Raw genomic sequence first — 27,608 nt, 5'->3', positions numbered from 1 at the left:
ATATTTAAGTTACTATATTACATTTACTAAAAACTACCATAAAGTATCAGATTATATAATTAAAGGTAAAAGACGCAAGGGAAAATGTGTTTAACATTTGTGGAAACATATAGTTTCTGTTTGGTTTTTACCTTTTGTTCACCTAGGATTTTAGAGATTCTTGGAGGAGTAATTCTCCAGATTCAAAGGGGAGAAACACACACACACACACATTTTTTTCTCTGTTGTGACAATTTTTTGGCCTAATACAGTCTTCAGATATTTCTCCCAGTATATTTTCTTGGGATTGCATGTGAATAACTTTAAAGTATCTAAAATGGAATTTTCAAGCTATAATCTCCCTGAAGGGGCTGAGTTATATTTTAATTTAAATATAAACAGTGATTCAGTTATCAGGTGAAATGGTTTTATTGATATAATACTACTTTTGAATACTACTAGAGATGTATTAACTCTAGTTTTTGTGTTACCTCATGTACTTGGAACCTCAGCTTTTTTAATTAAAAAAATTTCATAGTAATACGTAAACAAAAATAAGAGGACTGTAACAAAGAACACAGACCCAAAGAAATATATGCCTTTGTTTTAGACTTCTTTGTAAATTCTATTCCACATATGTTACCTATGTCAGTAGTTTATTATGACTATGCATCACAGATTTTATTATAACTTTTGGCAGTGTCAAAGTTTGTTACACTAAATATTACTATTTGTATTCATCAATTTAATTTAGAACTTTTATGAAGTATCTACTGAAACAAATGTAAGATTTTTAAATTTTGACTTATTATATAAAATAACCCAGTGAACTCTCTGCTTCCTTTTATTAGGAATATATGTAAGTCTTTAAGCTTGTTTCTTTTCTTTTCTTTTCTTTTTTTTTTTTTCACTTGACTTAGTGTCATGCTGACATGGAGATGTTATCCTATCTTAAATATCTCTATTACTTTTTTTTCCATTGGTTTTAATGTATAACTTCTGTTCTACTTAGTATCAGTGTTAGAACTTTAAAACTTTCAGAAGTTAGGTTTGAGATATGAATAATGTATGTATGTATATATAAAAGAAAACAGAATATGAAAATGCATGTAACTGAGATTATATTTTTCTTAGTTGAAAATTAAACTCCAAGAAATTCTAAAGGATACACTAGGAAAAAAAAATAAGTTGCCCTATATTTATTTGACTATAAAATTGACTTCCAAAATCCATAAAAGAAACTAGGCCTGGCATTATTATTACAAAGAATTCTAAGAGACTATAGTGAATGTCATTATAATTTATGAGGACATTTTATGGAAATGAGGGATCTTCTGAAGATGTAGACAGCATACCAACTCTAAGCCCAAAGTCATTTTAATCATATTAAAACTTCATGTCATTTCTTATGTTGCAGACATAAGGTTGGATAGCAGTACCACTTATATTACTTTTATGAATTGATTTCTATTAGTCTCATTACATTTTTTCTTACTGTAAGAAGGAAATCTGAACCTCAATAGTGATAGTAAATCAGTGGCAGCAAATAGTAACCGTGGATTAAGGGTGTATATGGCGTATATGTTTTCCTTATTGAAAAATGTTTTCGTGGGGAATATAGCCAATATTTTGTTATAACCTAAATGGAAGGAAACCTTTAAAGATTGTATAAAAATAAATATTTAAAAAAATAGTTTTAGTGGTCTTGAACAGAAGACTGGCTATCAAGTTTCCATTTTAGAAAATTTAATATTGGAAACAGTATTTGTATGTTTTTTCCCCCTGCATTTCTGATTTTATTTGCCATCTTCTTTTAATTATTGTTAATAATTCCTTTTTAAAAAAAATTTTTTTTGAGAAATGAGTATCATTAGATAAACATGAATTTTTAGTTGAGGGAAAATGGAAGTCTCTTGTTACTTGAAGTAGGTTCCTTGACACTCATGTAGAAAAATATCTCTAGGAAAATAAACTTTCAGAAGACTCTTTAGTAAATTGAAAATGTAGCTTATTTTATCATTCTTAAAGTCATACATGCTACAAACTTGACAAGAGAACACACTTTCCCAATTCTGTAAGTCCATGGTATTTTTCTAGGATTGTTTAAAATGGAAATAGAATTTTTATTTCTATTTGTAAATATTTGTGTACATTTACTAATGTTAAAATACTATAAAAGTTTGCCATAACATATTACTACTTGCCAGATACTTCAGTTAACCTTTTAGTAATTTTTTTAGTGAATTCTTGAGAAATAAATGCTTAAAATGGAATTCACTTATTAAAAACCCCCACAAAACCTAAATCAGACACCCAACATTAAACAATAATAGCCTAACTTTGAAAGAGTTAAAATTTTAAAAGTTCTTTCTGTTAATAATGTTCAATAGATACAAATGTGTTAACTCACATAAGACTCCTAGTGTTTTATAACTCTTTAAAAACAGTCATTGACACATTTAATACACTTTAGCAAATGTCTTCTACTATGTTGGAGATTCAGTATTTCCTAAAGAATCTGATATGAGTTTCTGTTTTAGATAATTAAGTGGAGATGAGTTTAGTAGCAAATTGAACATTATACCCAAGACAGTCTTCTTTTAAGTAGTAATCTACAGGTATCTTTTTTTTTAAGGTTAAAAATTATAAGATCCTGCAAGGGAATCTTTTAAAAATAAGAGATTATCAGGCTAGGATTATTAAAAATTAGCAAAAATAAGTATAACCTATTTCTAATGATTTGTTGGTAACTCTTAGTATGTTGAAAGCTAATAAGCATGCATAGTGTACGTTGACTCCTTAGGTCAGTTGTGTGGAGGGAAGATGGGGCAGAGATGATTGAGTCTGGAGGCCATTTGCAGATAAAATTACCAATGGAACTTTTCCATTTTCCACCTGTCTCTGGTCTCCATGACCACTGCAAACCTACTGAACCCATCTCCAAGACTGGGATAGCTTGTATATTTTGAAAAGGCTTCTCAAATGATCTAAGGGAGAAATACTGCTTAGAATATCTAGGTTTTTAATGTTAGTTAAAGTCAATTAGACATTTATTTTTAGTTTTAAAATTTTAATGTTGGAATTTAGGATAAAAACAATATTTATTTACCTTTCTATTTGTGCTTGAATTTGTCCCTGCTTCAGAGTTATATAAGCACGATTAAATCACGCACTTCCAAATAGGACCTGTATTATTTAGAGGCAGATAACAATAGAGAATAGAGGAAAGAACACCAGTTCTGAGACTCAACAGATTTGGGATTTTAAGGTTTGTCCTGCCACTCACTGATTAACTGAATGACCTTAGGCCCTTCAGCATCCTTTCCTATGAAAGGATATTAATTAATCTGATGTACAGAACCCTAGCCAGAAAATAAATGTGTCAATAATCAAAATGCAGAATTTACCAAAATACTGACTTCGTTTTAATATTGAGCAAATATATTGTTAAAAATATTAACGAATATTTTAACAACTTTTGATTACTACTGACAGATCAAGTAGGGAAAATTTAAATTCAGAATCAATGGGAAGAAAAAATAATTCCAATTAAAAAGAAATTTAAATTCTGATTCTAGAGAAACCAGAATATTGAGCTGAACTCTTCTGAAATTCTGTTGCTTAATAAACCATGATGAACTATGTGACAGGAAGTTCTGGTAACTGCTTATTACATGTTTTGCCATCAGTAACCAAAATTGGACATTCTGATTAAAGCTTTTAAAACATTCCTGATAAATATTCCAGCTGGAATATATGAATTACAGATTTAGCTAGTTGGATTTAGCCATATTGATTTTTAGTGCATTGATCTGCTTTTCTCAAAGGACGTCTCGGTGTTTTTGCCTCAAAACTCTGAGAAGCACAGATTGAAAACCACTGAACCTTACAAATCTTCATAGGTTTCTTTTAGGACCTAAATTGTAAGTTTTTGCTATAATTGGAGGTGGTGTTATCATGAAGTTTTACTATAAACTTCTGTAACTTTTGTGGGGTTTTTTTTGTTTTTGCTATAGAGTATTTATTTACTAAGCAGCCAAGTAAGTGTATGTCTTAAATGTATCTTGTTTAGATTTTAAGGAAATAGACTGATGCTTCTAATTACATAAAATAGGGTTAAGGAAATGCTTAGTTTACCATTTTAGGTGAAAAGTTATTCTTATATATATCTCTTTTGATAGCAGTTTAATCTTAATGTTTATAGGAAAACTACTTTGGAGAAGATGACATGTATATGGATTTTGAAGAGGTTGTATCAAGTCCTGTTCTGTCACTGTCAACATCGTCCAGTTCTGGGTGGACTGCTGTTGGAATGGACAATGACAAAAAAGAAAATGAAAGTTCAGCCAAGTCAATTCATCCACTTACCTTGCGTCCCTGGGATATTACTGTACTTGTTAATTTGTACAAAGTTCATGGACGTCTTCCTGTTGTAAGTGTTTACGTGTCAAAATAGTCTGGAGTTTATCATGAAATCCACCCAGCAGAGGAAACTATGTATGTGTGTGCACACACTTACATAAAAAAAATTAAGGTTCAAAAAATTTCTAAATTTATTCTTTTATCTTGGTAAAGCTAGTTTATTATTTTTTCATAGTATAATTACTTGATCATTGATAATTTTACTTTGTTTTTCTTCTTTCATTTTAGCTCCTTCTTTGTTGTTCTGTGTAATTTTAGAATATTTTGCCATTGCGTTGAGTTGCTAGGTTTATAGTTAACATGATAGATTTTCTAGGACTTTACACTTTCTTAGCCTTTATCTTTAACTCCAGACCAGTTTAGGGCCTTATGGTGGACCTATTACAAAATCGAGATTCAAGCTGGACCCTGGAGGTTGAATTATGTCAGAGGTTTAGATCCAGCACAGTGTGCTGGTTTTCTCTGAGGATGACCCTTGGGCCAGTTGGGGCTGACTTGGAATGAGATTATATTGCCCAAAGAACCCATGGCCATTGGAGCCAGGCCAGATAGGGAGAGGGTGGCCCTAGAGCATAGTGCTTGCATACGTACTGGTTCCATGTCATGTACCTAGGGTTGCACAGCAGAGAAATCACCTCAGGTGCTTAGTAAACCTAATGCCTTTACTGGGATACAGAATAGTTACCTTTGTCCATAAGCACTGCTTCTCCTTTTTAGAAATCAAAGTGTTTTAATTATATAAGTGTAATTTTTATTTTCCTTTACTTCCTTGGTTTTCACTTTTTCTATATCCTGATTATGGTATTTTTCTTGACTTTAGCATGGAACTACTGATGGTCCAGAGTGCCCTACAGCTTTTTTGGAAAGATTATGTTTCGAAATGAAAAAAGGATTTAGGGAGACCATGCTGCAGCTTGTCCTGTCGCCCCTGAATGTGTTTGTTAGTGATAACTATCAGGTAATGTGAAAGTGAGTTGTGGTAGAGACTTAGAGATTTGTTATTACTGTTTATGGGTTCAAAACAATGTGTTTACTTCTGTGCATAGAATATATAGTTCCTTAAATTAGAGACCTATTAACTAAGAAGTTTTGTATGTGTGTACATATGTATGAGAATTGTTTTTTAAGAATCTTAGTTTTTTCTTTTCTTTCCCACTGTTCCTTATATATGTGATCCCAAAGAATTATATTTTATATCCATTGTTTTTAGAAATGGAAAGAAGTACTTTTCAACTTTCTCATATATTTACTGGAGGGGAAAAATTAATTTTATAAAATGTTGGTAGATTTTGTTGAAAATCACAACCTAAGTGTTAATATTAACCAGGACCATACATCTTGAAAACATGCATATCTACATGGCCAATAATTTATTATTTTCATCTAACGTACTTACAAGATAGTTTGTTAATTCCTTCAAGATATCCCTGAGGCTCTTTGGAAGAGAACCAGCGACATTCATCAATTGGGGATATTTTGCATTCCTGGGTAGATTATCACTTTATTATTATTATTTTAAAATGCCATTGGTTTCTCTTGGTGTCTACCACTACTTTAGGGTTCTCCCCTACTTTTAGTGAAGTTGTGTGCTTTGGAACTCTGATAAATTCTAATGCAAAGCAAAGTAAAATTATAAACAGGAGGATGACTCTAACACCCCTAAATCATCAATGGATGATAACTTACTATGGATTCTATGTAAAACTGATCATCTTATTTAAAATAGCATACCCCCTTTTCACTCTTTTGCCATAACTGACTGTATTTTTTATAGAATTTTAATAATACTATCTATATATGTATATATTTATATTTGATGTAGCTGAGATCATAGTAGCTAAAACTTAATACTTAACATGCTTGTTTTTGTCACAGAATGTGTTTTTTTTTAACTTTTATTTCAGAAGAATTATAGATTTACAGGAGGTTACAAAGGCAATACAGAGTTCCTGTGTTTCCCCCATGTTGATCTTTTACAGAGTTATGGCACTGTATCAAAACCAGGACATGGACATTGGTACAATATGTGTGCATAGTTTTGTGTCACTTACCACATGTGTAGATTTCTGTAACTGCCACCAAAAATCAGGATGCAGAACTATTCTCTAATCACAAAGATCTCACTTGCATACCACTTTTATTTTAACTTGTCGCATGAAACCTTCTCTCTCTAATTTAATGGGCCATTAGAATTGGTTGTTTTTTATTTTGGGAGGTGAGTGTGTAGAGAGGAAGTCTATCTCCTTTTTTCAGTCTCTTGAGGAAATTAATTAAGGTAAAAGGTAACTATCTTCTTACGTCAGGGTTCTGAGAATCTTAGGTGAGTATCTCTGATTTCTTCTGAGTTCCTGGTGATACTTCAACTTCTATTTTAATCACTGCATTTTCAGAAGACTTTACTAGATATAAAAAAATACATTTTAGTAAGCTTATTCTGAGGGTTCACAGTAACCCTAATTATAGAATTATTGGCAAACTTGTACAGAGACCAAAGTGTAAAGTATGATTTATTTGGTGATTAGAAGAGGAATTGATGGAGTGGTGATAGCAAGGCAGTAGTAGAAGTACTGGTGATATTTTGTTTCCTGGATGATTAACACTTCACATAGTTCACCCTGAAGACAAGTGTAGTCTATACATATTCTCGTGGAATTTGCTTAGCTACTCACCTTGCTTACATTTTATAGAGCTAGCATTCCTAAGAAATACCTTCTTCATTTGTCTCTGCACTAAGACTCTTTTATGGTGGGAACCTTCACTCTGTGACTACTCTCAGAGACTCAGCTCTGGGTCACTCAACTGTAGCTGCTTATTCCAAGTAGCAGAGCTTCTCATCTCAGTCTTAGTGCAGAGCTTCAAGGTTAAGGATCTAATGCAATGGGTGGATTATTGTGTCTGACTTATGAGGAAATTGCAAACTTTTTACCTGATCATCTGATGATGTGTGTTAGTTTCTCAGGGCTGCCGTAGCAGAGTACCCCACACTGGGTGGCTTAAAACAGCAGAAACGTATTCTTTCATAGTTCTGGAGCCTAGAAGCCTGAAACCAGTGTATTTGGCAGGGCCATGCTCTCTCAGACGACTGTAGGAGAGGATCCTTCCTTGTCTTTTCCTAGCTCAGATACATGTGTGGGCAGCTCAGATACATGTGTGGGCCCTCTGCATTCATGGAAAATGCATTTGGATAGTCATTGTGATAATCTGTGTGGCTAAAAATAATAAAAATAGATAAGCTGAGTGGCAGTGACAGATAAAGTCATTATGCCCTAAACCTCCCCCTCTGCACCCCACTGTCTGCCTTTTTCCCTCTCTATCTCCCTCTCTCGCTCTTTATATACATACATACATACTATATATACACCATAGTTTCTTTATCCATTCATCCACTGATGGACACTTAGGTTGTTTCCATAGCTTGGCAAAACCACAATCACCTCACATCTGTCAGAATGGGTATCATCAAAAAGAACACAAATAACAAATGCTGGTGAGGATGTGGGCAAAAGGGAACCCTTGTGCACTGTTGGTGGGCATGTAAACCGGTGCAGCCACTATGGAAAACAGTAGGGTGGTTCCTCAAAAAATTAAAAATAGAACTGCCGTGTAATTTAGCAATTCCACTTCTGGGTAGTTATCCGAAGGAAATGAAAACACTAATTCAAAGAGATACATGCACACCCACGTGCAGTGCAGTATTATTTACAATTGCGAAGCTATGGAAGCAACCTATCCAGGGCTTTACACTGAGAATTACTGAATCTCAGTGCCAGAAGTGATCTTTATTGATGATCCTCCCCAGCTCCCTCAGATAAAATATAAGGGAACTGATGCCTGGAGAGATTAGGTGATTTTATATACTGTCACATGACTTAGATGAAAATAAAATAAATGTATCAGAAGAGTTTCTAAAGCTATTATTATCATCAGAAATTTAACATGACCTTTGAAGAATCCCTTATGAATTAGATTTACTATCCTTAAAAACACTTTTTTTTACAAATGCATTTCCCAAAATTTGTGTTGAAACCAGGCCTGTAAGGTGGCCTGCACATACGCACTAAAAAGACTCTCACAGAAAAATTAAGGAAAATAGTGTCAAGTGTAAAAAGTTCTACAAGGAGAGGTATAAGGTGCTTTGGTAGCATGAATGGTCTTGAGGTATGATCATGATAAAATTTGCCTTTTTGAAAGATCTCTGTGGTGGTTTTGTAGAATATGGGGCAGAGAGATGTGAAAGTGAATGCTAGGAGGCTTTGAAAAGGTCCTGGTAAGAGATCATATTATTTGTACCAGGATGATAGCACTGAAGCTGGAAGAAACTCAGTGCATTTGTGAGAGACTGGGAGGCAGATTCTGTAGAAATTGGTGACGGATGGGTAGAGCATTGCCAAACTTACTTGATTCTGTGTTCCTAAAAACAATCTGTGGAACTAGTGTTCCATGGAATACCCTATTTTAGGACATATCTTTTAGCTTTCTGAGTAGGTTTTAGAAATTTTCTCTTTGAAATGTTGCTGCTTTTTAGTTGTGAATATGTAATTATTCTCTGTAAGATCCTTTTTCTGTTTACATAATTATGAAAATCTATATGGAAGATGGCTTTCTTCATTTGTTTTCTGTTTTATGGTTTTAATGGTCTTTGTTCTTCCATATTATTTTCTTCTTTTTAATATTTTAATCTCATGATTCCTGCCTTACCACAAAAGATAGGCCTCTTTTTTTCCCTGTCAGACAGAATTCTTGTTTTTTTTTATTCATTGAGGCAGTTATCAATCAGAGATCTGCATTCTTTTAGGACTTTGCTGTCTTGCTTTACAGTTGGGCTCTTATGGATATTGTCACTAAAGAAGCTTAACTCAGACTATTTTTATGAGTACAAGGTTGTGTTAGGAGCTTGTGGATCCCAAAGTCTTACTTCCCAAATAGCACGTTTCTACTCTTTGTCTATGCGAAAAACAACTAAAAATTATAATGCTGACTTTTCTTATAATTCTTACAGTCTTATTATTGCTTTCAGCAGCGACCTCCTGTGGATGAAGTGCTCAGGGAAGGTCACATCAATTTGTCGGGTCTCCAGCTGAGAGCACATGCTATGTTCTCAGCAGAAGGTCTTCCTTTGGGAAGTGATTCCTTAGAATATGCATGGTTAATTGATGTGCAGGCTGGAAGCCTTACAGCTAAGGTCACAGCACCACAGGTATGTTCTCTGAAGGCTAGCTCCTGACTTATTTTCTTTTTCCTTTACTCATTCATCTCCCCAAGAATAAGTTGTATGCCTGTTTGAATTTTCATTGCATTTCTGCTGACCATATGGAATTTTCTTAGCAATAGGTAAGGCACAGACAAGTTTCACTTTTGGGCTACATAAAATCAATGGGTGTAATGTTTTATAGTTCTGGGTAATACTTTCAAGAATTCAAGACTTTCTCTGGGAAAAACTCATGATGAGAAATTTCTGGAAATCAAGTTATATATTATTAAAATTATCTTACTTGGCTCTCCGCTGTTGGAACAATCTTGTTTTCTCAGTGCACAGAATAATTCTCTAAGAATTTTACCATCCTGTATATTTCTTTCTTTCTTTTTTTTTTTTTTTTTTTTGCAGGAGGACGATAATTAGGTTTTACTGTTTATTTTTAGAGGAGTCACTGGGGATTGAACCCAGGACCTCGTGCATGCTAAGCATGTGCTCTACCACTGAGCTATATACCCTCCCCCTTCTCTTGTATATTTCTTAAGTAGTATTTGAAAGTAGCATTTATGATATTAAGGTGGCATGATTCTTATTTGTCATGTCCCAAAGCATCATCATTTGTACCTGCACTTAGTAACGTGGATACTGGTTTAGAAAAAAAAGAATTTACTGGTAAGTAAATCTGGTCTAGAGTGCTAGTTGTGATCCTTTTGGATACATTCCTCTTTCCCCTCACTGTCCTACTCAGTCTTTAGAAGATGCCGAGGATTTAAGGATTACAGTTAGCCGTCCTTGTCTGCAGGTTCCACATCCACAGGTTCAACCAACCATGGATTTAGCCAAGTGCAGGTGTAAAACCTGTGGATATGGAGGGCTGACAATATTTAGAAATTGACCATTGAAATTTAGTTGAGCAGCCATATCACTGTAATATTTCACCTGTTGAGCCACATACGGACATACCTCATTTTATTGTACTTCACAGCGTTTGTGATTTTTTTCTTGCAAATTAAAGCCCTGCATCAAGCACATCTGTTGGTGCCATTTTTTCTGACAACATTTGCTCAATTTGTGTGTCTGTCTTATTTTGGTAGTTCTGGCAGTATTTCAAACTTTTTCATCATGATTATATTTGTTACGGTGATCTGTGATTAGTGATCTTGATGTTACTGTTGCAGAAAGATTATGACTCACTGAAGGGTCAGGTGATGCTTAGCATTTTTTAGTAATGAAGTATCTTTTAATTAAGGTGTGTGCATTGTTTTTTTAGACATAATGCTGTTGCACACTTGATAGACTACAGTATAGTGTAAACATAACTTTTACATACACTGGGAAACCAAAAAATTCCTGTGTCTTGCTTTATTGTGATATTTGCAATACTGCAAATTTATTGCAGTGGTCTGGAACCAAATTCACAATATCTGAAGTATGCCTGTATTTGTAATGTTCCTACTTATCTTGGCATTTAAGAAGACTGGAACGTGGTAGAAATGTATATACTCAATTTTTAATAAAAGGTTACAGAATGGGTGTGAAACAAAATTTAGAGGAGGGTAGTGGCAACAAGCAGGTGAATAAAGACTCTAGACACTTTGAAAGAAATTGTTGGGAGGGCATTTAAAATTAAGATTCTAGAAATAATAGAAAAATGAATGGAATTGAAAAGGGGTATTTAATATAAAAATGAATGAAAAGAAATTAATAATAATGGATGAAAACAAATATTCAATGCTCACTACCCTCATAACTATCTTCTTCTTACCTGCCATTTTTTGTCTCTTATATACACAAACTGAAGCTTGTAACAAAATCATTTGTTCCCAAACAAGCATGCAGTGAAGCCATGCTGATCTTCCTAGACTTGACACAATTCCTTTAATCTAAGGATTGCTAGAATCTCAAACACGTTGCCCTTTTTGGAAGATGAAACATTCTCCTTCTGCTGCACTAGAATCTTGGCATCACTATTTCCTGCAAGGTTCATAAATCCATAAGTACTTTTGGTGTTTATTCCATTTTTTATATGTTTTAAAGGTGAAATTCATGTTTTTTGAAAGTTGAAGTTATGTACTTTTTTGGAGGGGAATAATGTCATGTATACCCATGTCTCAGTGTGTGTATGTATGTATGTATGTATTTAAGTATAGCCAGTTTACAATGTTGTGTCAATTTCTGGTGTACAGCATAATGTTTCAGTCATACTTATGCACACACTTATTTGTTTTCATATTCTTTTTCATTATAGGTTACTACAAGATCAATGTGTTTTGTTAACAACTCTAATCAATTATAAAATCAAGGTTTTTTTAAGAAGACTCAAGATTTGATGAAAAATTGATGTATACTTACTTAAGCTTATATTGCATAAAAATGCTTTAATCTTCAAAATACCTGATTTTCCAACAGTATAGTTTAATAGATACAAATTTCACATCAAAGCTTGATTTATTATTAGGTGCTTTTCTTTGCAGAGGATTCCAGTTAGTCAGTCATGTAAGAAGAAAAATGTAACCTTAAAGAAAAATACTTGCTCTAGAAATTGCTGAAGTTGAATTTTTCAGTTGAAATGAGTTTTCATTTTGGCAAAGCTTTTTGTCATTCACAAATGAAAAGTAACTCAAGCTTATAAATGATGTCAAGTTAGAAAAATCATGATATTGGCTAACGAGTAGAGTATGTAGCAGATATAAGGCACTGTTTGGGTTCTTTCAAGCTGTATTAATATCTTGATAAGCTTTTGAACTCTGAACACTTGTTTAGAATGCTAACAGTGTTGTCAACCTGTCGTGGCTTATTTGTAGCTGGCTTGTCTCTTGGAGTGGGGGCAGACATTTGTCTTTCATGTGGTATGCCGGGAGTATGAACTGGAAAGACCAAAATCAGTAATAGTATGTCAGCATGGAATTGATCGTCGGTTCTGTGAATCCAAGGTATGTTAACAAATATGTTAGAAGTATTATAAACATTAATCGTTTTTCAAAATGAAAGGTAAGAGATATCAGCTTTAAATCAAATGCATATAATCATCGAGTAAACATCAAAGTTAAGGTTTTTCAATTAATAAAATTACTTTGTAAATTCAGCGCCTCTTGTTATTTTAGTTGTAAATATCTAAAATATGAAGTAATTATTAAGATATATATTCACAGATGGAGATATTGTAAAATTATATCATATCTCTTACAGTTTTACTGTTGACACTCATGTGTTATTGCATTATTAACACTCTTTGGGATATGGCTGTGTGTTTATGTAGATTTAGAAATTGAAGGAAGAGGAAGGTTAAATTCCTTACATCAGATTGTTTGCAGACCTTTCTGGAACATACCTGTTCTCCATAATGTGATAAGATATGCTAGGCATTCCCTGAGCTTCCTGACTCCAAATCTTACACTCTTTCCACAGTATTACACTACCATGACTAAGGCTTATTACAGTACCTTCAAGAGGGTTGTGAACAGTAAATTATAATTCCTAAAATGATACACAGTGGTAGTGAGATGTAGAGTGTTATTATGTAGTAAATACTGTTCTTTATGAATTTTGGGATGGGGGACATTTTTTTTAAGCGTGCTTATTTCAGAAAACCTGGAAAACATGGCTGCTTCAAAAAAGAAAAATAACTTATTCTGCTACATAGAAATAGCCATTGCCAACAATTAAGTTTTCTTTCTAATTTCTTTCCAATGTGTCTTTCTTTTTTCTTTTGTTATAGGAACTATAATTGTTTGCTAGTATATTCCTGTGAATTGAAAGTAATTAATTCTGCTTTTAATTTTATGTCCCAAAAAATTATAACCTGTGCTTATTTACAGACAACAAGGGAAACAACTGTAGTTGGTAATAAAATTATTTTTTTCTTGTTATAAACACATCTCTAGTCTCCAGGGAATTCGTTCTTTAGTCATTAATTTCTTCTAGATAATTTGTACATGCTTGCAGGCATCTCCTCCTCTTTTTTTTTTTTTTTAGTACTCAAAGGTTTTAGGTTGCAATGCAATTTTTTAAAAATCAACTTTATTGAGGCATAATTTACCTTCAATAAATTCACCCTTTTTAAGTTGCACAGTTTTAATTTTGACAAGTGTTATATATACTGGTATAATTTTCACCACCACTGAAGATCTAGAACATTTCTTTCACCTTAGAAAATTCCTTTTTGACCCTATGCAGTCAGCCACTATTCCATGTAACCACTGATATGCTTTCTATCATTTTAGATCAGGTTTTTGGGTTTTTTTTCGGTCTATTTTGTGTGGAGGAAATATATTCGTATAGAGCACTGACTGTCTTGCAAGGCACCTGCTTTCTAGTCCTGCCTTTGTCACTAATGAGCAGGGTACAGACTATTGGGCTGGTAATTTACTCAGGGCTGCCATTTCCCAAAGAAGTTCATTGAAGTTGGTGATGTGTACGTTTTCTTCCAACCTAATCATGACCAAATCTATGTTTTGAGGAGTAAAACAAAAAGAAAATTTGTGTGGATTTTCCTAGGTATCATCATAAAATTTATATTTCATATACTTGTGGATGTGGGTAAAAATAGTCATGTGTTTGTGTGTGTGTGTATGCATGGACTATGGCATACTCTTTAAAAAAAATTACAAATTTAAACTCCTATACAGTTCTTATAAACCTGTGACATTGTTTATCAGTTTACTTCGGCTGTTCTTTTCGAGTTTCATTAACAAGTTATATCTGTATTCTGTCAGTTTAAAATTGCCACTTACCACTTTTGAGTGAAAATGGCGCATGGTTACTTATGATTAGTTTTCTAATCAGTAAGACTTGATTGAATTGCTGATTATTTTATCATTAAATATATATATAATTATAGATGTATATCCTTTATCATTATAAAAAAGTGAAATTTAATTGAGTGATATTTTAAAGTACACATGTATGCAGAATTTTGTTTATTTAAATAAGCAGATTTTAGTATCAAAATAATGAATAGATGATGAAGAATTAAATGTTCAGTGCCTTTTCATTTTAGCTGAGTTGTATTCCTGGGCCTTGTCCAACTTCAGATGATCTGAAATATACTATGACTCGTTTAGCAGTAGATGGAGCTGATATTTATATTGTGGAGCATGGCTGTGCTACAAATATAAAGGTACATATTTGCCTATTTCTTGACCAGTGTTAATTCTTTTTCCTTTTTACCAAACCAAACCTCCATTTCTTGAAATAAAACACCTATTTATAGTTTACCATCTCACAGAATACAACAAAATTCCAGGGGATAACTTTATTTTTTACTCATCCATGTTCTCTTCCAGTCTTATTTTTTTATGGCATACTTTACTACTTTTTTACTTTAACTGAATTATTATAACCTTGTTTTATGGCAGGGACATACACTAGTAGGTTGCTTTTATGGCAGGAATGTAAATTGGTAAATTTTTAAAAATTCGATTTGAATGCCTTTAGGTTTTATGCATTTATATTTCCTATCTGTCTCCTGAAAACATTTGTTTGCCACTTCTGCTTTAAGGGTTACTGTTTAAAATTGAGTCTTGTTAAGATTCTGTGATTTCATTACTTAACTAGCCTTCTAGCTTTTCTTTCTTCCCTGATTTTTCTTTGGCTTTGTGTTCTTTTTTTTTTTTTTATCCTTTTTTTTTAATTGATTGTTATCTTTATTCTGTTACATTTACCTCTTCTATTTCCCCATTCTCTTTTTTTCCTTTCCCTTTTCTTCTTCTGTTTTTCATGCAATTTGAAATAATTACCAATTCTGTAGTCTATTGTAAGTTGCTTAAAAATACAGAAACTTCAGTTCTTTTTTTTCATTGTCTTCATTCACCTTTAGATGGGTGCAATTCGGGTTGCAAACTGTAATCTCCACAATCAGTCAGTTGGAGAAGGAATAAGTGCTGCAATTCAGGATTTTCAAGTGAGACAGTACATTGAGCAATTGAACAATTCCAGAGTTGGACTTCAGCCTGCAGTGCTGCGGAGGGCCTACTGGCTTGAAGCTGGGTCAGCCAATTTAGGACTCATTACTGTTGATATTGCGTTAGCTGCTGATCATCATTCTAAGCATGAGGCACAAAGACAATTCTTAGAAACTCATGATACCAGAACTAAGAGGTAAGTGAAATTTAAGAATGGTAATAGTCTCAAGTCTAGATAAAAATTATTAGATAATTGCAGAGGAAATTCTACTGTTAGGAATGGAATAAGAACATCTTAAAGACCTAATATGATTGTGCTGGGTACATCTCAATGACTATTTAAGGGCCTGATATTTAAGTAATTACATTGTATATGTCATCTCTGATGATGGTGTGGTTGCTGGATATAACATTATTTTTTGATGTGTTCCTAAGCCATGCTGTGTATGTTAACAGTGAAACAAATTTAAATTACTGGTCCTCAAGTAACATTTTGTAAAGCATTACACCCTTTCTCTCTCACCACAGCTCTCCTCTTCCAATTTGTCATTCGTAGAAAACACCATTGCTAATCACCACTTCTTCTATGGTACTTCTTTTGTAGGCCTTCACAACTGCAGAGAAGAGTAAAAGTACCTAAAGCTTAAGAAATGGTCCTTAAAAAATGATTATATCTGCTTTTTAAAAAGTTGCCGAAGTTCATTTGTGGAGAATATTGTTTAAAACAACTTTGGTTTCTTTGTTTGCCCTGAAAGCTGTTAGTATGAACAGAGTGCCTGTTCTGATAGATCAGGTGGTGGAGCAAAGTGCTAGTGAAGCTAAGGAGGTGGCTCCGTGTGATTTAAGTGGTTCCAGTTGCCTCGTTTAGGTTGGTTTCAGTGCTCTGGTTTGTTAAGAATTGTGAAGGGTTTGAGATTTCATCCTACTACAAGCCAAAAAATTAGCCTGCAGTTTCATGAGTGCTGGCAGAAGGCATTAGAAACCTGGTAAGAGACAGAGGACTATTACTCACTGCAAAAGCACTGGCCAGAGTCATATGTGTTTGCAGTGGTTCCCTGTGCCCTCCAAGTAGTATTGCCAGATAAAATACAGGATGCCCAGATAAAATTGAACTTCAAATAAACAACAAGTATGGGGGAGGGTATAACTCAAGTGGTAGAATGCATGGTTAGCATACACGAGGTGGTGGGTTCAATCCCTGGTACCTGCTCTGAAAAAATAAATAAACCTAATTACCTACCCCCCCACCTTGCCAAAATAAAAATAGTTACATAATACAATAATAAATAAATATTTTTTAAAAACCAACAACAAATAAGTTTTTAGTCTAGGTATGTCCCAAATACTGCATAGGACAAGCTTATTTTTATTTGGTAAACCTGGTACCCCTATCCCTGAGTCCCATGGGGGTGACAGAAGACCCATGATAGATGTTTGCATACTTTGGGATGCATTACAAAAGAGAAACACTCAACTTAGGGATTCTACCACTGTTGTAGTAAGTGGAAGCAAGCCTGCTCTTTTCCAGGATAAGACACTACCTCATCCTTTAAGGTTGCTCACTATCTGCACAACCCTGAGAAATGGCCTGGTCAGAGCCTTGCATTCTTGGCATATCTAGCAAGAATGGGTAGGGGTGTTTAGGGCCCACGGTGAATTGCCTCTCCCTACACGGTAGTTCATTGATCTTCAGCTTTGGCTGCCTTAGTGCATGTTTGATTCCCAGAAGTTTTGGGGAGTAGGTATTTTCACTTATGAAATAACTGGAAAAGTTACTAGACTCATAGACCATTAGTTTCATTAGATCAGTGTTTCTGAAGAGCATAGTTCCCAAACCACCAGCACCAACATCTCCTTGGATCTTGTTGATAATCAGGCCTTCCCAGACCTCGGTCAGTAACTCTGGAGGTGGAGCCCAGCTCTCTGTATTTTAATGAGCCCTCCAGGTAATTCTAATGCAAGCTGAAATTTGAGGGCTAGGGCACTGGTTTATATGAAGATAGGGGACGGGAGCCTCCATTTGTTGTGCAGCTTCTGTATTCCAGATTTTGCATCAGGTGCTTTACGTATGTTACACATATTTTTCCTTCTGTGTTATCTAGACTGACGTTCCTCTTCTAACGTCATATATTTATTCCTTCACTTTGAATTTGATATAGTCATTCCATCTCATCTTTCACATGTCATATATTTTTTGAAAGATTGCCCCTGTTTTCTTTGTCACAATGCCCTGTTCTTTTCCTCAGAGCACTTACTGTTATTTATGTTCATATATTCTTGTTGGTGGCCTGTCTTTGCCTCTGTCTGTAAACTTGATATGGATAGGCCTATATCAGTTTTGCCTGGCACAATACAAAGTCCCTAATAGATATGTTCAAGAAATATAAATGAATGAATGTAAAATGAAACTGATAATACCTATTCTGTCTTTCTAGTGAGATGATGCATGTGAAAATGCTTAGAAAAATGGACTATTAATATGAAGTTTTATTATTTAATGTAAAAAAAGGAATATATATTTCCCAGATTTGTATTAAATAATATTTTTTAAGAAAAGCAGGGAGTTAAAATAAATGCTGATGGTTTTGTGTGTGGGTCACTTACAGAACCTGAAGCATTTTTATAGACATTTACTTTTATTGTCTAAATTCTTAATAGTTCATTCAGAGTCCTTATTACATGATTACTACAATTTTTTTCTCTAAAATATAGAATGGTGCATTATTTTTATTTTATTTAAGAAATATCTTTCTTGCCCCATATTTATAATATTTTGGTGTACTAAATTTACCATATAAAATAGGCTCTGAAGTGTTAAATATAATAAATTATCTATTAAGCATAATGTATACTTATAGTTTGGTATATTTTTTAGATTAATATTTAAATTTTTTGTTCTTTTGAGAATGTTTACTGCTGTTTTTAAATTGGATTTAAATGTTTAATTTTTTTTTTTTTTAGCTTTTTTTTTCTTTAGTATGTTTTATCTCTTATTATCGTTCCTACTTATTTTCATCTCACTGTGGTGAGACTTTTTTTTGTTTGCTTGTTTTAGAAAGGCAGAATAATTGAAAAGATACTTACCAGTAAAAATAAATCTGTGTATTTATGTTTAACTTGTCTTTTGAAAATATTAACAATTAAATTCAACTGATTATCCGATCAAAAGTTTCTCATTTCTTAATGAGTTTTTGTTACATTATTCTTTTGTCTATTTCGTTTTGCATTCTGTTTAGGTTGTGGTTTTTGTGGCCAGATGATACCCTGAAGAATAAGAGGTGTAGGAACAAGTGTGGTTGTCTTGGTGGCTGCAGGTTCTTTGGCGGCACAGTAACCGGCCTAGATTTCTTCAAGCTTGAAGAGCTGACACCTTCCAGTAGCTCTGCATTTTCAAGCACGAGTGCGGAGTCTGATATGTATTATGGACAGTCTCTGCTGCAGCCTGGAGAATGGATTATTACCAAAGAAGTTCCCAAAATTGTAGATGGTAATGTGTTGTCACTTGTGCTAATCTTTTACTGTCTTCATCCCTGTGCCATTCTGAGAGAAGTTCAGTGTTACTTTGTTCAACTCAGTTTTTTGAGCATTCTTATTAGTATAACATCTCTGTTTTGCAAGTGATTTAACTAAAGCCAGATAAGACTAATGAGTTTTTCAGAGTTGTACAGGGCAAAAATAGGTCTACTATTCAGATGTCCTGTTGTTAACGTGGGTGATTTTCCTAGCTCAGCTTACCTAAACATTTCCTTATAAATCAGTATTTCCCTAGAACCCAGATTCCAGAGATATACTTGGGAATAACTGTGCTTTGAGGTATTGGTTGTTTTACTGGCTTATTTTTCTAGGACAAACTTGTCAGTAGTAATATTTATACCGTCGGCCCTCATGGTATCAACTACTTTTACAAAATATTCTCTTATCACTAAAATTGTACATGTCAAGAAGAGAAATGTGGTCTTTCCTTAAAGCCTGTAGGATAACTTTGCCAATACGTGAGTTTGGTATGAGCAGTGAATGGTGGCTTTAGGTATATTAGATTTAAACTTATCTAGTGTTTTTTTCTCCGAAGACTTCAGAAATGCATTTTCCTTTGGGTTTCTTTGTTGTGTATTCCTGTAATTAAGTGCAGTATTTATTGTTTAAGCTGCCCCTGATGTCAGAAAGTAAGATGTAGAAAAGTCTTCATATTTCACCAATATTTAGCCTTTTTTTCCCCTTGATCCATTAACAAATGTTAACTTACCTCTGCCTATTGTCAGTAGGCAAAGATAGGAAAGAAGTAGTTTTAACTCTCAGAGTTTATCAATTTCCCATGTGTAAGGAGCTTTTAGAGGAAAGAGCTGGGCTACCACATCTGCCAAATTCTTATTTGAATGATTTTTCACTGAATATTAATAAATTTGTACACGTTATTTTAAGGTTGTTTGACTTCAGCAGTTTTACCAGAATAAGAGCAATTATCTTATAAAATCAGTAAACACCAAAACTTCTTGACATTTAAAGGACAAGGAAGATGCTAAGTGAAATTTAACTTAGCTGTCTTCTTATAATATTACTTTCCCACATTTGAATAATGTTTGTTTTTAAAATTTTCATACACATTTCTTATTTCACCCCCAAGCTACCATATGATTTCTTTATTTTTCCTGTTTATAGTGAAGTAGGTGAGGTTCATCACTGAGACTGAGTTGCATGAAGTCATACAGTCATGTACATGGCTGAGCAGTAACTGGAATCAGGGTCACTGAAGCCACTTTAGTTCTTCCCACCGTACTACAATTGTCACTTATGATTTTGCTTGATTTTCTAACTTGCAGATCAAAATGTAACCATCAAAAACTCAAGGAATAAAATCTACAGAGAATTTACACTGGATATAAAAGGGGGAAAATAGCAAATAACAGTGAACAAAGGAAATTTCATTCTAATTCTTACAATGTATAATGAGGAGTGTCTATATCTCCTAGTGATTCTCTCAGGAGTGACTTGTAATTGGTAAATTGCTGTAAGCTTCTTGTGCAGAGAAGATTGGAATTAGTTCCTACATAAGTATCTGACTTTCTGATAGTTCAGTTTTCCAGGAGCCAAGTATAGATACACAGTATCAGGATAGAATCAAGGAGGGCATATTGGTAGAACCAAAAATTTCCTTGAAAGGTCAGTGAACACTAATTTTCTATCACTTAAAAGTGAATCAAGCCCATTTTTCTTTTGAAAGAGATGACTTTTTACCCCTTAAGTTCCATTTAGAACCGCATTCTGCTTTGGGAGATTTTTTTCTCCTATCAGCAGGTTCCTCTTTCTTGGGTAGCACAAGGAGAGGGGAAGCAGTGCAATGGTTGGTTTTTGGATCTAAGCAGCTGTCAACTCTCCCTTTATCCCTCCCCACTCCCAATTTACATAACACATCACAGGGCTCTTATAAAAGGCTGAGGAAATGTCAGATTAAAGAAGGCAATGACAACTGAAAGCAATAATATACAATCCTAGATTGGATCCTGTACTGGAGAGGGCAAAAGTGCTTTAAAGGATATTATTGGGTCAATGAGAAAATTGGAAAGCACATGGTAGATTAGATAACAGTATGATATAAACACCAAATGTACCAAGTTGATAATTATACTGTGGTTTTGAATTACTCTTAGGACATAATTGTTTAACTATTTAGGGTGAAAGGCCATGATGTCTGCAAATTACTCTTAGATGGTTCAAAAACTATTATGTTTATTGTATATAAGTAGAGCACATTGGGCAAAATGTTTAAAAAAGGTAGTTTCAAGTAAAAGATTTTTGGTGGCTTTGTACCACTCTTGAAAGTTTTTTAAGTTTGAAAATTTTTCATATAAATAGTTTAAAAAAAGAAGAAAAAATTCACTGTCTATGGACTCTGGAGTCATACTCATGTTGGTATCTTTCTGTAGTGTTTAGCACATTCCTATGTGCAATTAGTTACTTGTGCTTTTTAAAAATGATTATATACTTAAAAACGGAGTTGGATTAAGTTCTCGTATTTTTCATAAATTGCTTTTGAAATTATTATATTTATGTAACCTACTTTTTTGTTCATTTGTTTAGGTAATGTGAATGGCATGAAGAGGAAAGAATGGGAAAACAAATCAGTTGGAATAGAAGTAGAGAGAAAAACTCAGCACCTTAGTCTTCAGGTACCATTACGATCCCATAGCTCATCCTCGTCCTCAGAAGAGAACAGCAGTTCGAGTGCTGCACAGCCTCTGTTGGCCGGTGAAAAGGAAAGTCCTTCCTCTGTCGCCGATGACCATTTGGTTCAAAAGGAATTCTTGCATAGTTCGAAAAGAGATGATGGCCAAGTAAGGTCAGTATGCAGTTAGATTTAGATATCTGATCATAATAGGATTGTAAGTGCTTAAAATTATGGTGGGAAAAACTTCTCCCCTCTCAGCTCATTCATTGTAGAAAATTTTCTCTCCCCCAAACCTATTTTTAAATGTCCATTTGATACTGTTTTTCTGATTACAAAAGTAATACATATATATTCATTCCAGATATTTGGAAAATACAGGAATATTTCTTGTCATCTCACCACTCAGAATGAACCATTTTAACACGTGGATATTATCCTTCCAGTGTGGTGAATATTTTTTGGTCCTCCTCTTGGCCCCTTGATAGTTGGCTACTCACTTCTTAAAACAGACTTTCCTCTTGACGTGATAGCACGTTTCAAATTTTCTTCCCATCTCCTTGTCTATTCCTTCTCAGTCTCTATTTCCATGTCCTGCATTTTTTTCCCTCCCTTTCTTCTTTCTCTTCCTCTTTCAGCCTGCCATTTGTTAAATGTTGCTATCCCTCAGAACTCTATTCTGTACCCTTTTCTCCACTCACTGTACTGTTTTCCTAGGCACTTTTAGTAAGTGTTTGGCTTCAATTATGATCTATAGCTAACATCTTATACATGTAAAAGCCCCATCCAAAACCTTGGTGCATATAAGCCTAGCTCCTTTCTTAATGTTTTTACATGGATGTTTCATGGAGACCTCAAACTCAACATATAACAAATGACCTTGTGCCTATTATGCTCAACTTGTTCTGCCTCAGTAAATGGCACTACTACATCAGTTGCCGAAGTCAGAAATACTGGGATTATCTATGATTTATTTCTCTCTTTTATTTCCTCTCATTTAATCAGAGGTCCCTGATATATTTTGTTGGACAAGCTTTTAAAAGATATGGGGGAAAAAACTTATAAATGCTTTAGTGTCCATGCATTATGGATAGAAGATTATACTCTGGGTTTCTTTCAGTTTTTATTGTGTTTTAAGCTGCCTTAATTTTTTTTTTGGAACTATATGGGATATGAACACATACTGTGCTGTTTTGCTACTTTGTATATATGTTTTATTGTAAAATTTTACATTTGCCTTTATTTGTAAAATAAATGATTAAAATTACAGAAAGGATTTTATAAGTCCTTCTATTTATACTTGGAGTAAATTATATGGTATGCTGTAAATGGTAATAGTTTTGCTCTCTGTTTTAGCATTCCTACAGAAATTTCAGGAAACAGCCCCGTGTCTCCTAATACTCAGGATAAGTCAGTAAGTCAATCTCTGAGATCTCCTTTGAAACGACAGGCCTCTGTATGTTCCACCCGACTTGGAAGTACCAAGAGCCTTACTGCTGCTTTTTATGGGGACAAGCAGCCTGTTACAGTTGGAGTCCAGTTTAGTAGTGATGTCTCCCGAAGTGATGAGAATGTCCTAGACTCACCAAAGCAGAGAAGAAGTTTCGGTTCATTTCCATACACACCATCAGCAGACTCTAATTCCTTTCATCAGTATCGATCAATGGATTCCAGCATGTCCATGGCTGATAGTGAAGCCTACTTTTCTGCAGCTGAAGAATTTGAGCCCATTAGCAGTGATGAAGGCCCTGGAACTTATCCAGGTAGAAAAAAGAAGAAAAAGCAAGCCCAGCAGATTGACTACAGTAGGGGTTCCATATATCACAGTGTAGAAGGACCACTTACTGGCCCTGGAGAAAGCATTCAGGATGCCCGAACTCTACCTTTCAAAACTCATCCTTCCCAAGCTTCCTTTGTTTCTGCATTAGGTGGAGAAGATGATGTTATAGAACATTTGTATGTTGTAGAAAGTGAGAAAACAGTAGAGAGTGAACAGATTACTTCTCAACAACCTGTGATGAATTGCTATCAGACTTACCTTACACAGTTCCAGGTAATTAATTGGTCAGTGAAGCATCCAGCCAACAAAAGAACCTCTAAGTCTTCGCTGCATCGGCCTCTCGATCTGGATACACCAACCAGTGAAGAAAGTTCATCATCATTTGAACAGCTTTCTGTTCCAACTTTTAAGGTATGAGCCAAATCATTAGTTTCAACTGATAAATTTATTTAGGAAGATGAGTATTACTCTCTTGATCATTTTAGCTGCCTTTCTGAAAGATAGAATTCCTCAAGTCATGGCTTCATACATGACAGTAGGCCTCAGGGTTATTGAGGAGTATTATAAATTTAGGCATATAAAATTGAGGAATAGTTTCAGACTTGATTGTCACACTATTAAGAATTAACATATAGTCTGTGTCTCCATTGTGCTGTAAGGTTGTCTCTGAATTCATATTTTCTGTGTCTTAAAAGTAAAATTTTGAAGTTCTTTTTAATAATTAGTGTTCTTTCTATTAATCCATAACTGCTTCTATGCAGATCCAGTTCTCCACACTTAATATTTGAGATCTTATAATTTAGTATGAATTGATTATTGTCCATCTCTGTAATATATTCTGTAAATTGCTTTTTAAAGGAAAGCTAAAAAGTCAAAATATTTAGTAATAATACTTAACATGGAAGGATTTTTATAGAATTATAAATTTTAAGAGGGCTTTTTATGATTTTAAAGACCAAAATTGAGCATATAAAATCTTATTGAACTGATTCAACAATTCAAGAATCTTATGTGGTTTATACTTACATATGCATATATACTTATTTTAAAAAGACACATGCACCCCAGTGTTCATAACAGCACTATTTACAATAGCCAAAACATAGAAACAACCTAAATGTCCATCGATAGATGACTGGATAAAGAAGCTGTGGTATATTTATACAATAGAATACTACTCAGCCATAAAAATGACAACAAAATGTCATTTGCAGCAACATGGATGTCCCTAGAGAATATCATTCTAAGTGAAGTTAGCCAGAAAGAGAAAGAAAAATACCATATGATATCACTCATAAGTGGAATGAAAAAAAAAAACAGAAGACAAATGAACTTAAATATAAAACAGAAACAGACTCAGAAACATATAATACACTTGTGGTTGCTTGGAGAGGGTGTGGGTAGAGATAGACTGGGAGTTCGAGATAAGATACTGACAGGTATATACAGACTAGATGAACAAGTTTATACTGTATGGCACAGGGAAATATAGTCAAGATCTCGTAGTGGCTCATGGTGAAGAAGAGTATGGGGGTGAATGTGTGTGTGTTCATCTATGACTGAAAAACTATGTTGTACACCAGAGATTGACACAGCATTGTAAACTGACTATAACTCAATAAATAAAAAGAAGAAGTAAAAAATTGAACTAGTCAAAAAAAAGTGTCTAAACGTTAATATACTCATTTAAAATTCAGATACTTATTATATACTACTGTGTGACAAGCATTTGATGTTCAGTGGCGAGGGTAATGGACATAGTTTATAGTTTGAAGCACTTGGCTTTTAAGCTTTCATTGTATATAGTCTTTTACTCTCATTGCTGAATCTTTGCTGCCCTGCTCTGTTGTTTCTCTGAATAATCAGAAAATGAAATTGCCAATTGAATATTTTCTGAATTTATCTGTTAAACATTTATGTCATATATCAAAATCATATTAACAGGGTAATTTGGATATTCACAAATATGAGCTGATAGCATAAAATTAGAGAATAATTAATATTAAAATTCTAGGCTATAAGTAATGTTTTTATATTATTCTAGGTTATCAAACAGGGGCTCACAGCTAACTCTTTACTAGACAGAGGAATGCAACTTTCAGGATCAACTTCAAAGTAAGTTAAAATTACATACTTTTGAGGTTTAAAGTCATCTTTCTTGATTATGAGATAATGTAGAGTTTATTCTGAAGAATAGCCACTCTTTACTTGACTATAGTCTTTATTTTATGAATAAATTGCCCCAAATAACTCAACTCTGTTGTCTGTCATGGCTTTGCCTACTTGTATAAAGTCAGTAGCATTTCTTTTAGACGTACTATGCAAACCATAACTTGGCATGTCAAAATTAGAAACTAACAAGAATTCAGTATTGTAATTTTCGTATTTTGGAAAAGCCTAATCAAGTAAATACATTAACAAAATTTTTTGTCATTTGATACATTAACCATCTTTGATCAGTTTGTATTTTAGTGCCTCATTTGTCTTGTCCTCCAAGAGTATTTGGGACGTAAAATATCTAATCCAATTTCATGAAATTTTTAAGTGAAATAAATATAAGTTTAAGTTAAAATCAGTGTAACTCATTCTAAGGAAGCTCCAATTTCTATTCTTTTTCATGGTCTTTTTAATATATACTTTGCTTGTTAAATTGTATAGTACACCATATACTCCTCTGGATAAGAAAGCCGTTGATAACACAGATGATGAAACATTAACAGAAGAGTGGACCCTGGATCAGCCAGTCTCTCAGACCAGGACAACAGCCATAGTTGAAGTCAAAGGAACCGTTGATATTGTACTGACTCCCCTCGTGGCTGAGGCTTTAGACAGGTATTAATTTTGTCTAAAAATACAACTACTATTTTATAAAATAATAAATGTATGTAATATGGTTAGTATATGTGATATAATATTTTCATAAAAAAGAATGTTGATGATGGCTATTTTGATTGAACAAAAATGAAAATATGTTTTAAAAGGTCTATATTTTAGTTATCATTTATTACTTTTTCAGCCTAAATAATTATGTATTGCAATTTTATAATCATTATATTGCATTATATTTTTTACTTTTTGATTTTGGGCTGATGAGCATAAAATGATCAAACACCCAGGAACTAATTATTAAGTTAGATATTCTTACTGCTGTCTAGTTAATGAAGGAATAAAGCAGAAATTTTGTTCTGCAAGGAGATTATAGTCTATCTAGGGAGACAAAAGTAATGTGAATAAAATCTGGTATGGAACAAAATGGAATAATTTAGATAGACCAGATCATAGTATTAAGTGATATTAAAATGTTTCATTTACTGTTTTTCTTCCCACAGGTATATTGAAGCAATGGTTCATTGTGCCAGTACCCGACATCCAGCTGCCATCGTAGATGATCTCCACGTCAAAGTCCTCAGGGAAGCTGTCCAAAATAGCAAGACTACCTTCTCAGAAAATGTAAGAACTTTTTATTCAGTGAGTGTGGCAAATTGAGTTTTCTTCACATGCACATAATATCCAAAGTTGAAAATACTTGAATATGTTTAAATTTTATTAGATGTTTAAACTGGAATACATGGACATTCTATATAGTCTTTATATGTATGGCACTGGCTCCGTAAGAGATAGCATCTATAATTATACTATGTATTAAGTAGGAGTAAAATATTAATTAAAAAGTAGTGTTATTTTTTCTTTTATTTTGAAAGTAGCTTAATCCTAAGCCTTTCCTAAAGGGCTTTGCCTAAGTGAATGAGCATTCTTTAGGACTGGTACATTCATTTTCTAAGAAAGCAGAGCTGCATATTATTTTGGCTTTCCTCTAGAATTAGATAACTTGTATCTTAATATTTTTGAGATTATTTTTGTTCACCTCAGGGAATCCAGTCACTCTGCTGGTGTGTGATATTCTAATGCTGTACTCCTGGTCATGAAGCCAGTTTCTTAGTGGTCATGTCCTGGTGCTCATCTTGTGATTGTCCACTTGACTTTCAAATTTATCTGTATCATATTTGGACTAGGGATCAGAGGCAAAGTGAAGGTGACGCTGATTATTTTTAGTGATCTAGTTATTCAAAATATATTGGCATTTCGTGTGATAGGTAGTTGGGGTCAAGGAGTATAAATCAAAAGAAATTTGAAAATATCCCCAGCCAGCAAGGAGCTAAGTATCAGAAA

At 33.8% G+C, this 27,608-nt stretch overlaps 1 protein-coding gene across 9 annotated transcripts in view; it reads left to right on the top strand.

Moving 5' to 3' along the window:
• BLTP1 (bridge-like lipid transfer protein family member 1) overlaps nucleotides 1-27,608 on the top strand; it is a 175,649-nt gene that overhangs the window by 55,456 nt on the left and 92,585 nt on the right. For 8 of the 9 annotated variants that reach the window (XM_045514968.2, XM_045514970.2, XM_010952582.3 and 5 more), the window contains 12 exons: nucleotides 4,184-4,411; nucleotides 5,222-5,359; nucleotides 9,419-9,598; nucleotides 12,400-12,528; nucleotides 14,595-14,714; nucleotides 15,414-15,694; nucleotides 18,735-18,985; nucleotides 21,574-21,832; nucleotides 23,015-23,849; nucleotides 25,483-25,553; nucleotides 26,097-26,270; nucleotides 26,768-26,888. In XM_045514968.2, the coding sequence (XP_045370924.1) occupies nucleotides 4,184-4,411; nucleotides 5,222-5,359; nucleotides 9,419-9,598; nucleotides 12,400-12,528; nucleotides 14,595-14,714; nucleotides 15,414-15,694; nucleotides 18,735-18,985; nucleotides 21,574-21,832; nucleotides 23,015-23,849; nucleotides 25,483-25,553; nucleotides 26,097-26,270; nucleotides 26,768-26,888 (2,787 nt within the window). The remainder of the gene's footprint in view (nucleotides 1-4,183; nucleotides 4,412-5,221; nucleotides 5,360-9,418; nucleotides 9,599-12,399; nucleotides 12,529-14,594; nucleotides 14,715-15,413; nucleotides 15,695-18,734; nucleotides 18,986-21,573; nucleotides 21,833-23,014; nucleotides 23,850-25,482; nucleotides 25,554-26,096; nucleotides 26,271-26,767; nucleotides 26,889-27,608) is intronic. The other variant, XM_045514969.2, reaches the window with a different exon arrangement.

The sequence above is a fragment of the Camelus bactrianus genome, chromosome 2 (genome assembly GCF_048773025.1).
Source record: "Camelus bactrianus isolate YW-2024 breed Bactrian camel chromosome 2, ASM4877302v1, whole genome shotgun sequence".
Classification (NCBI taxonomy): Eukaryota; Metazoa; Chordata; class Mammalia; order Artiodactyla; family Camelidae; genus Camelus; species Camelus bactrianus.
Note: the sequence above shows the minus strand (reverse complement) of the source record. Positions and strands in the feature narration are given on the sequence as shown.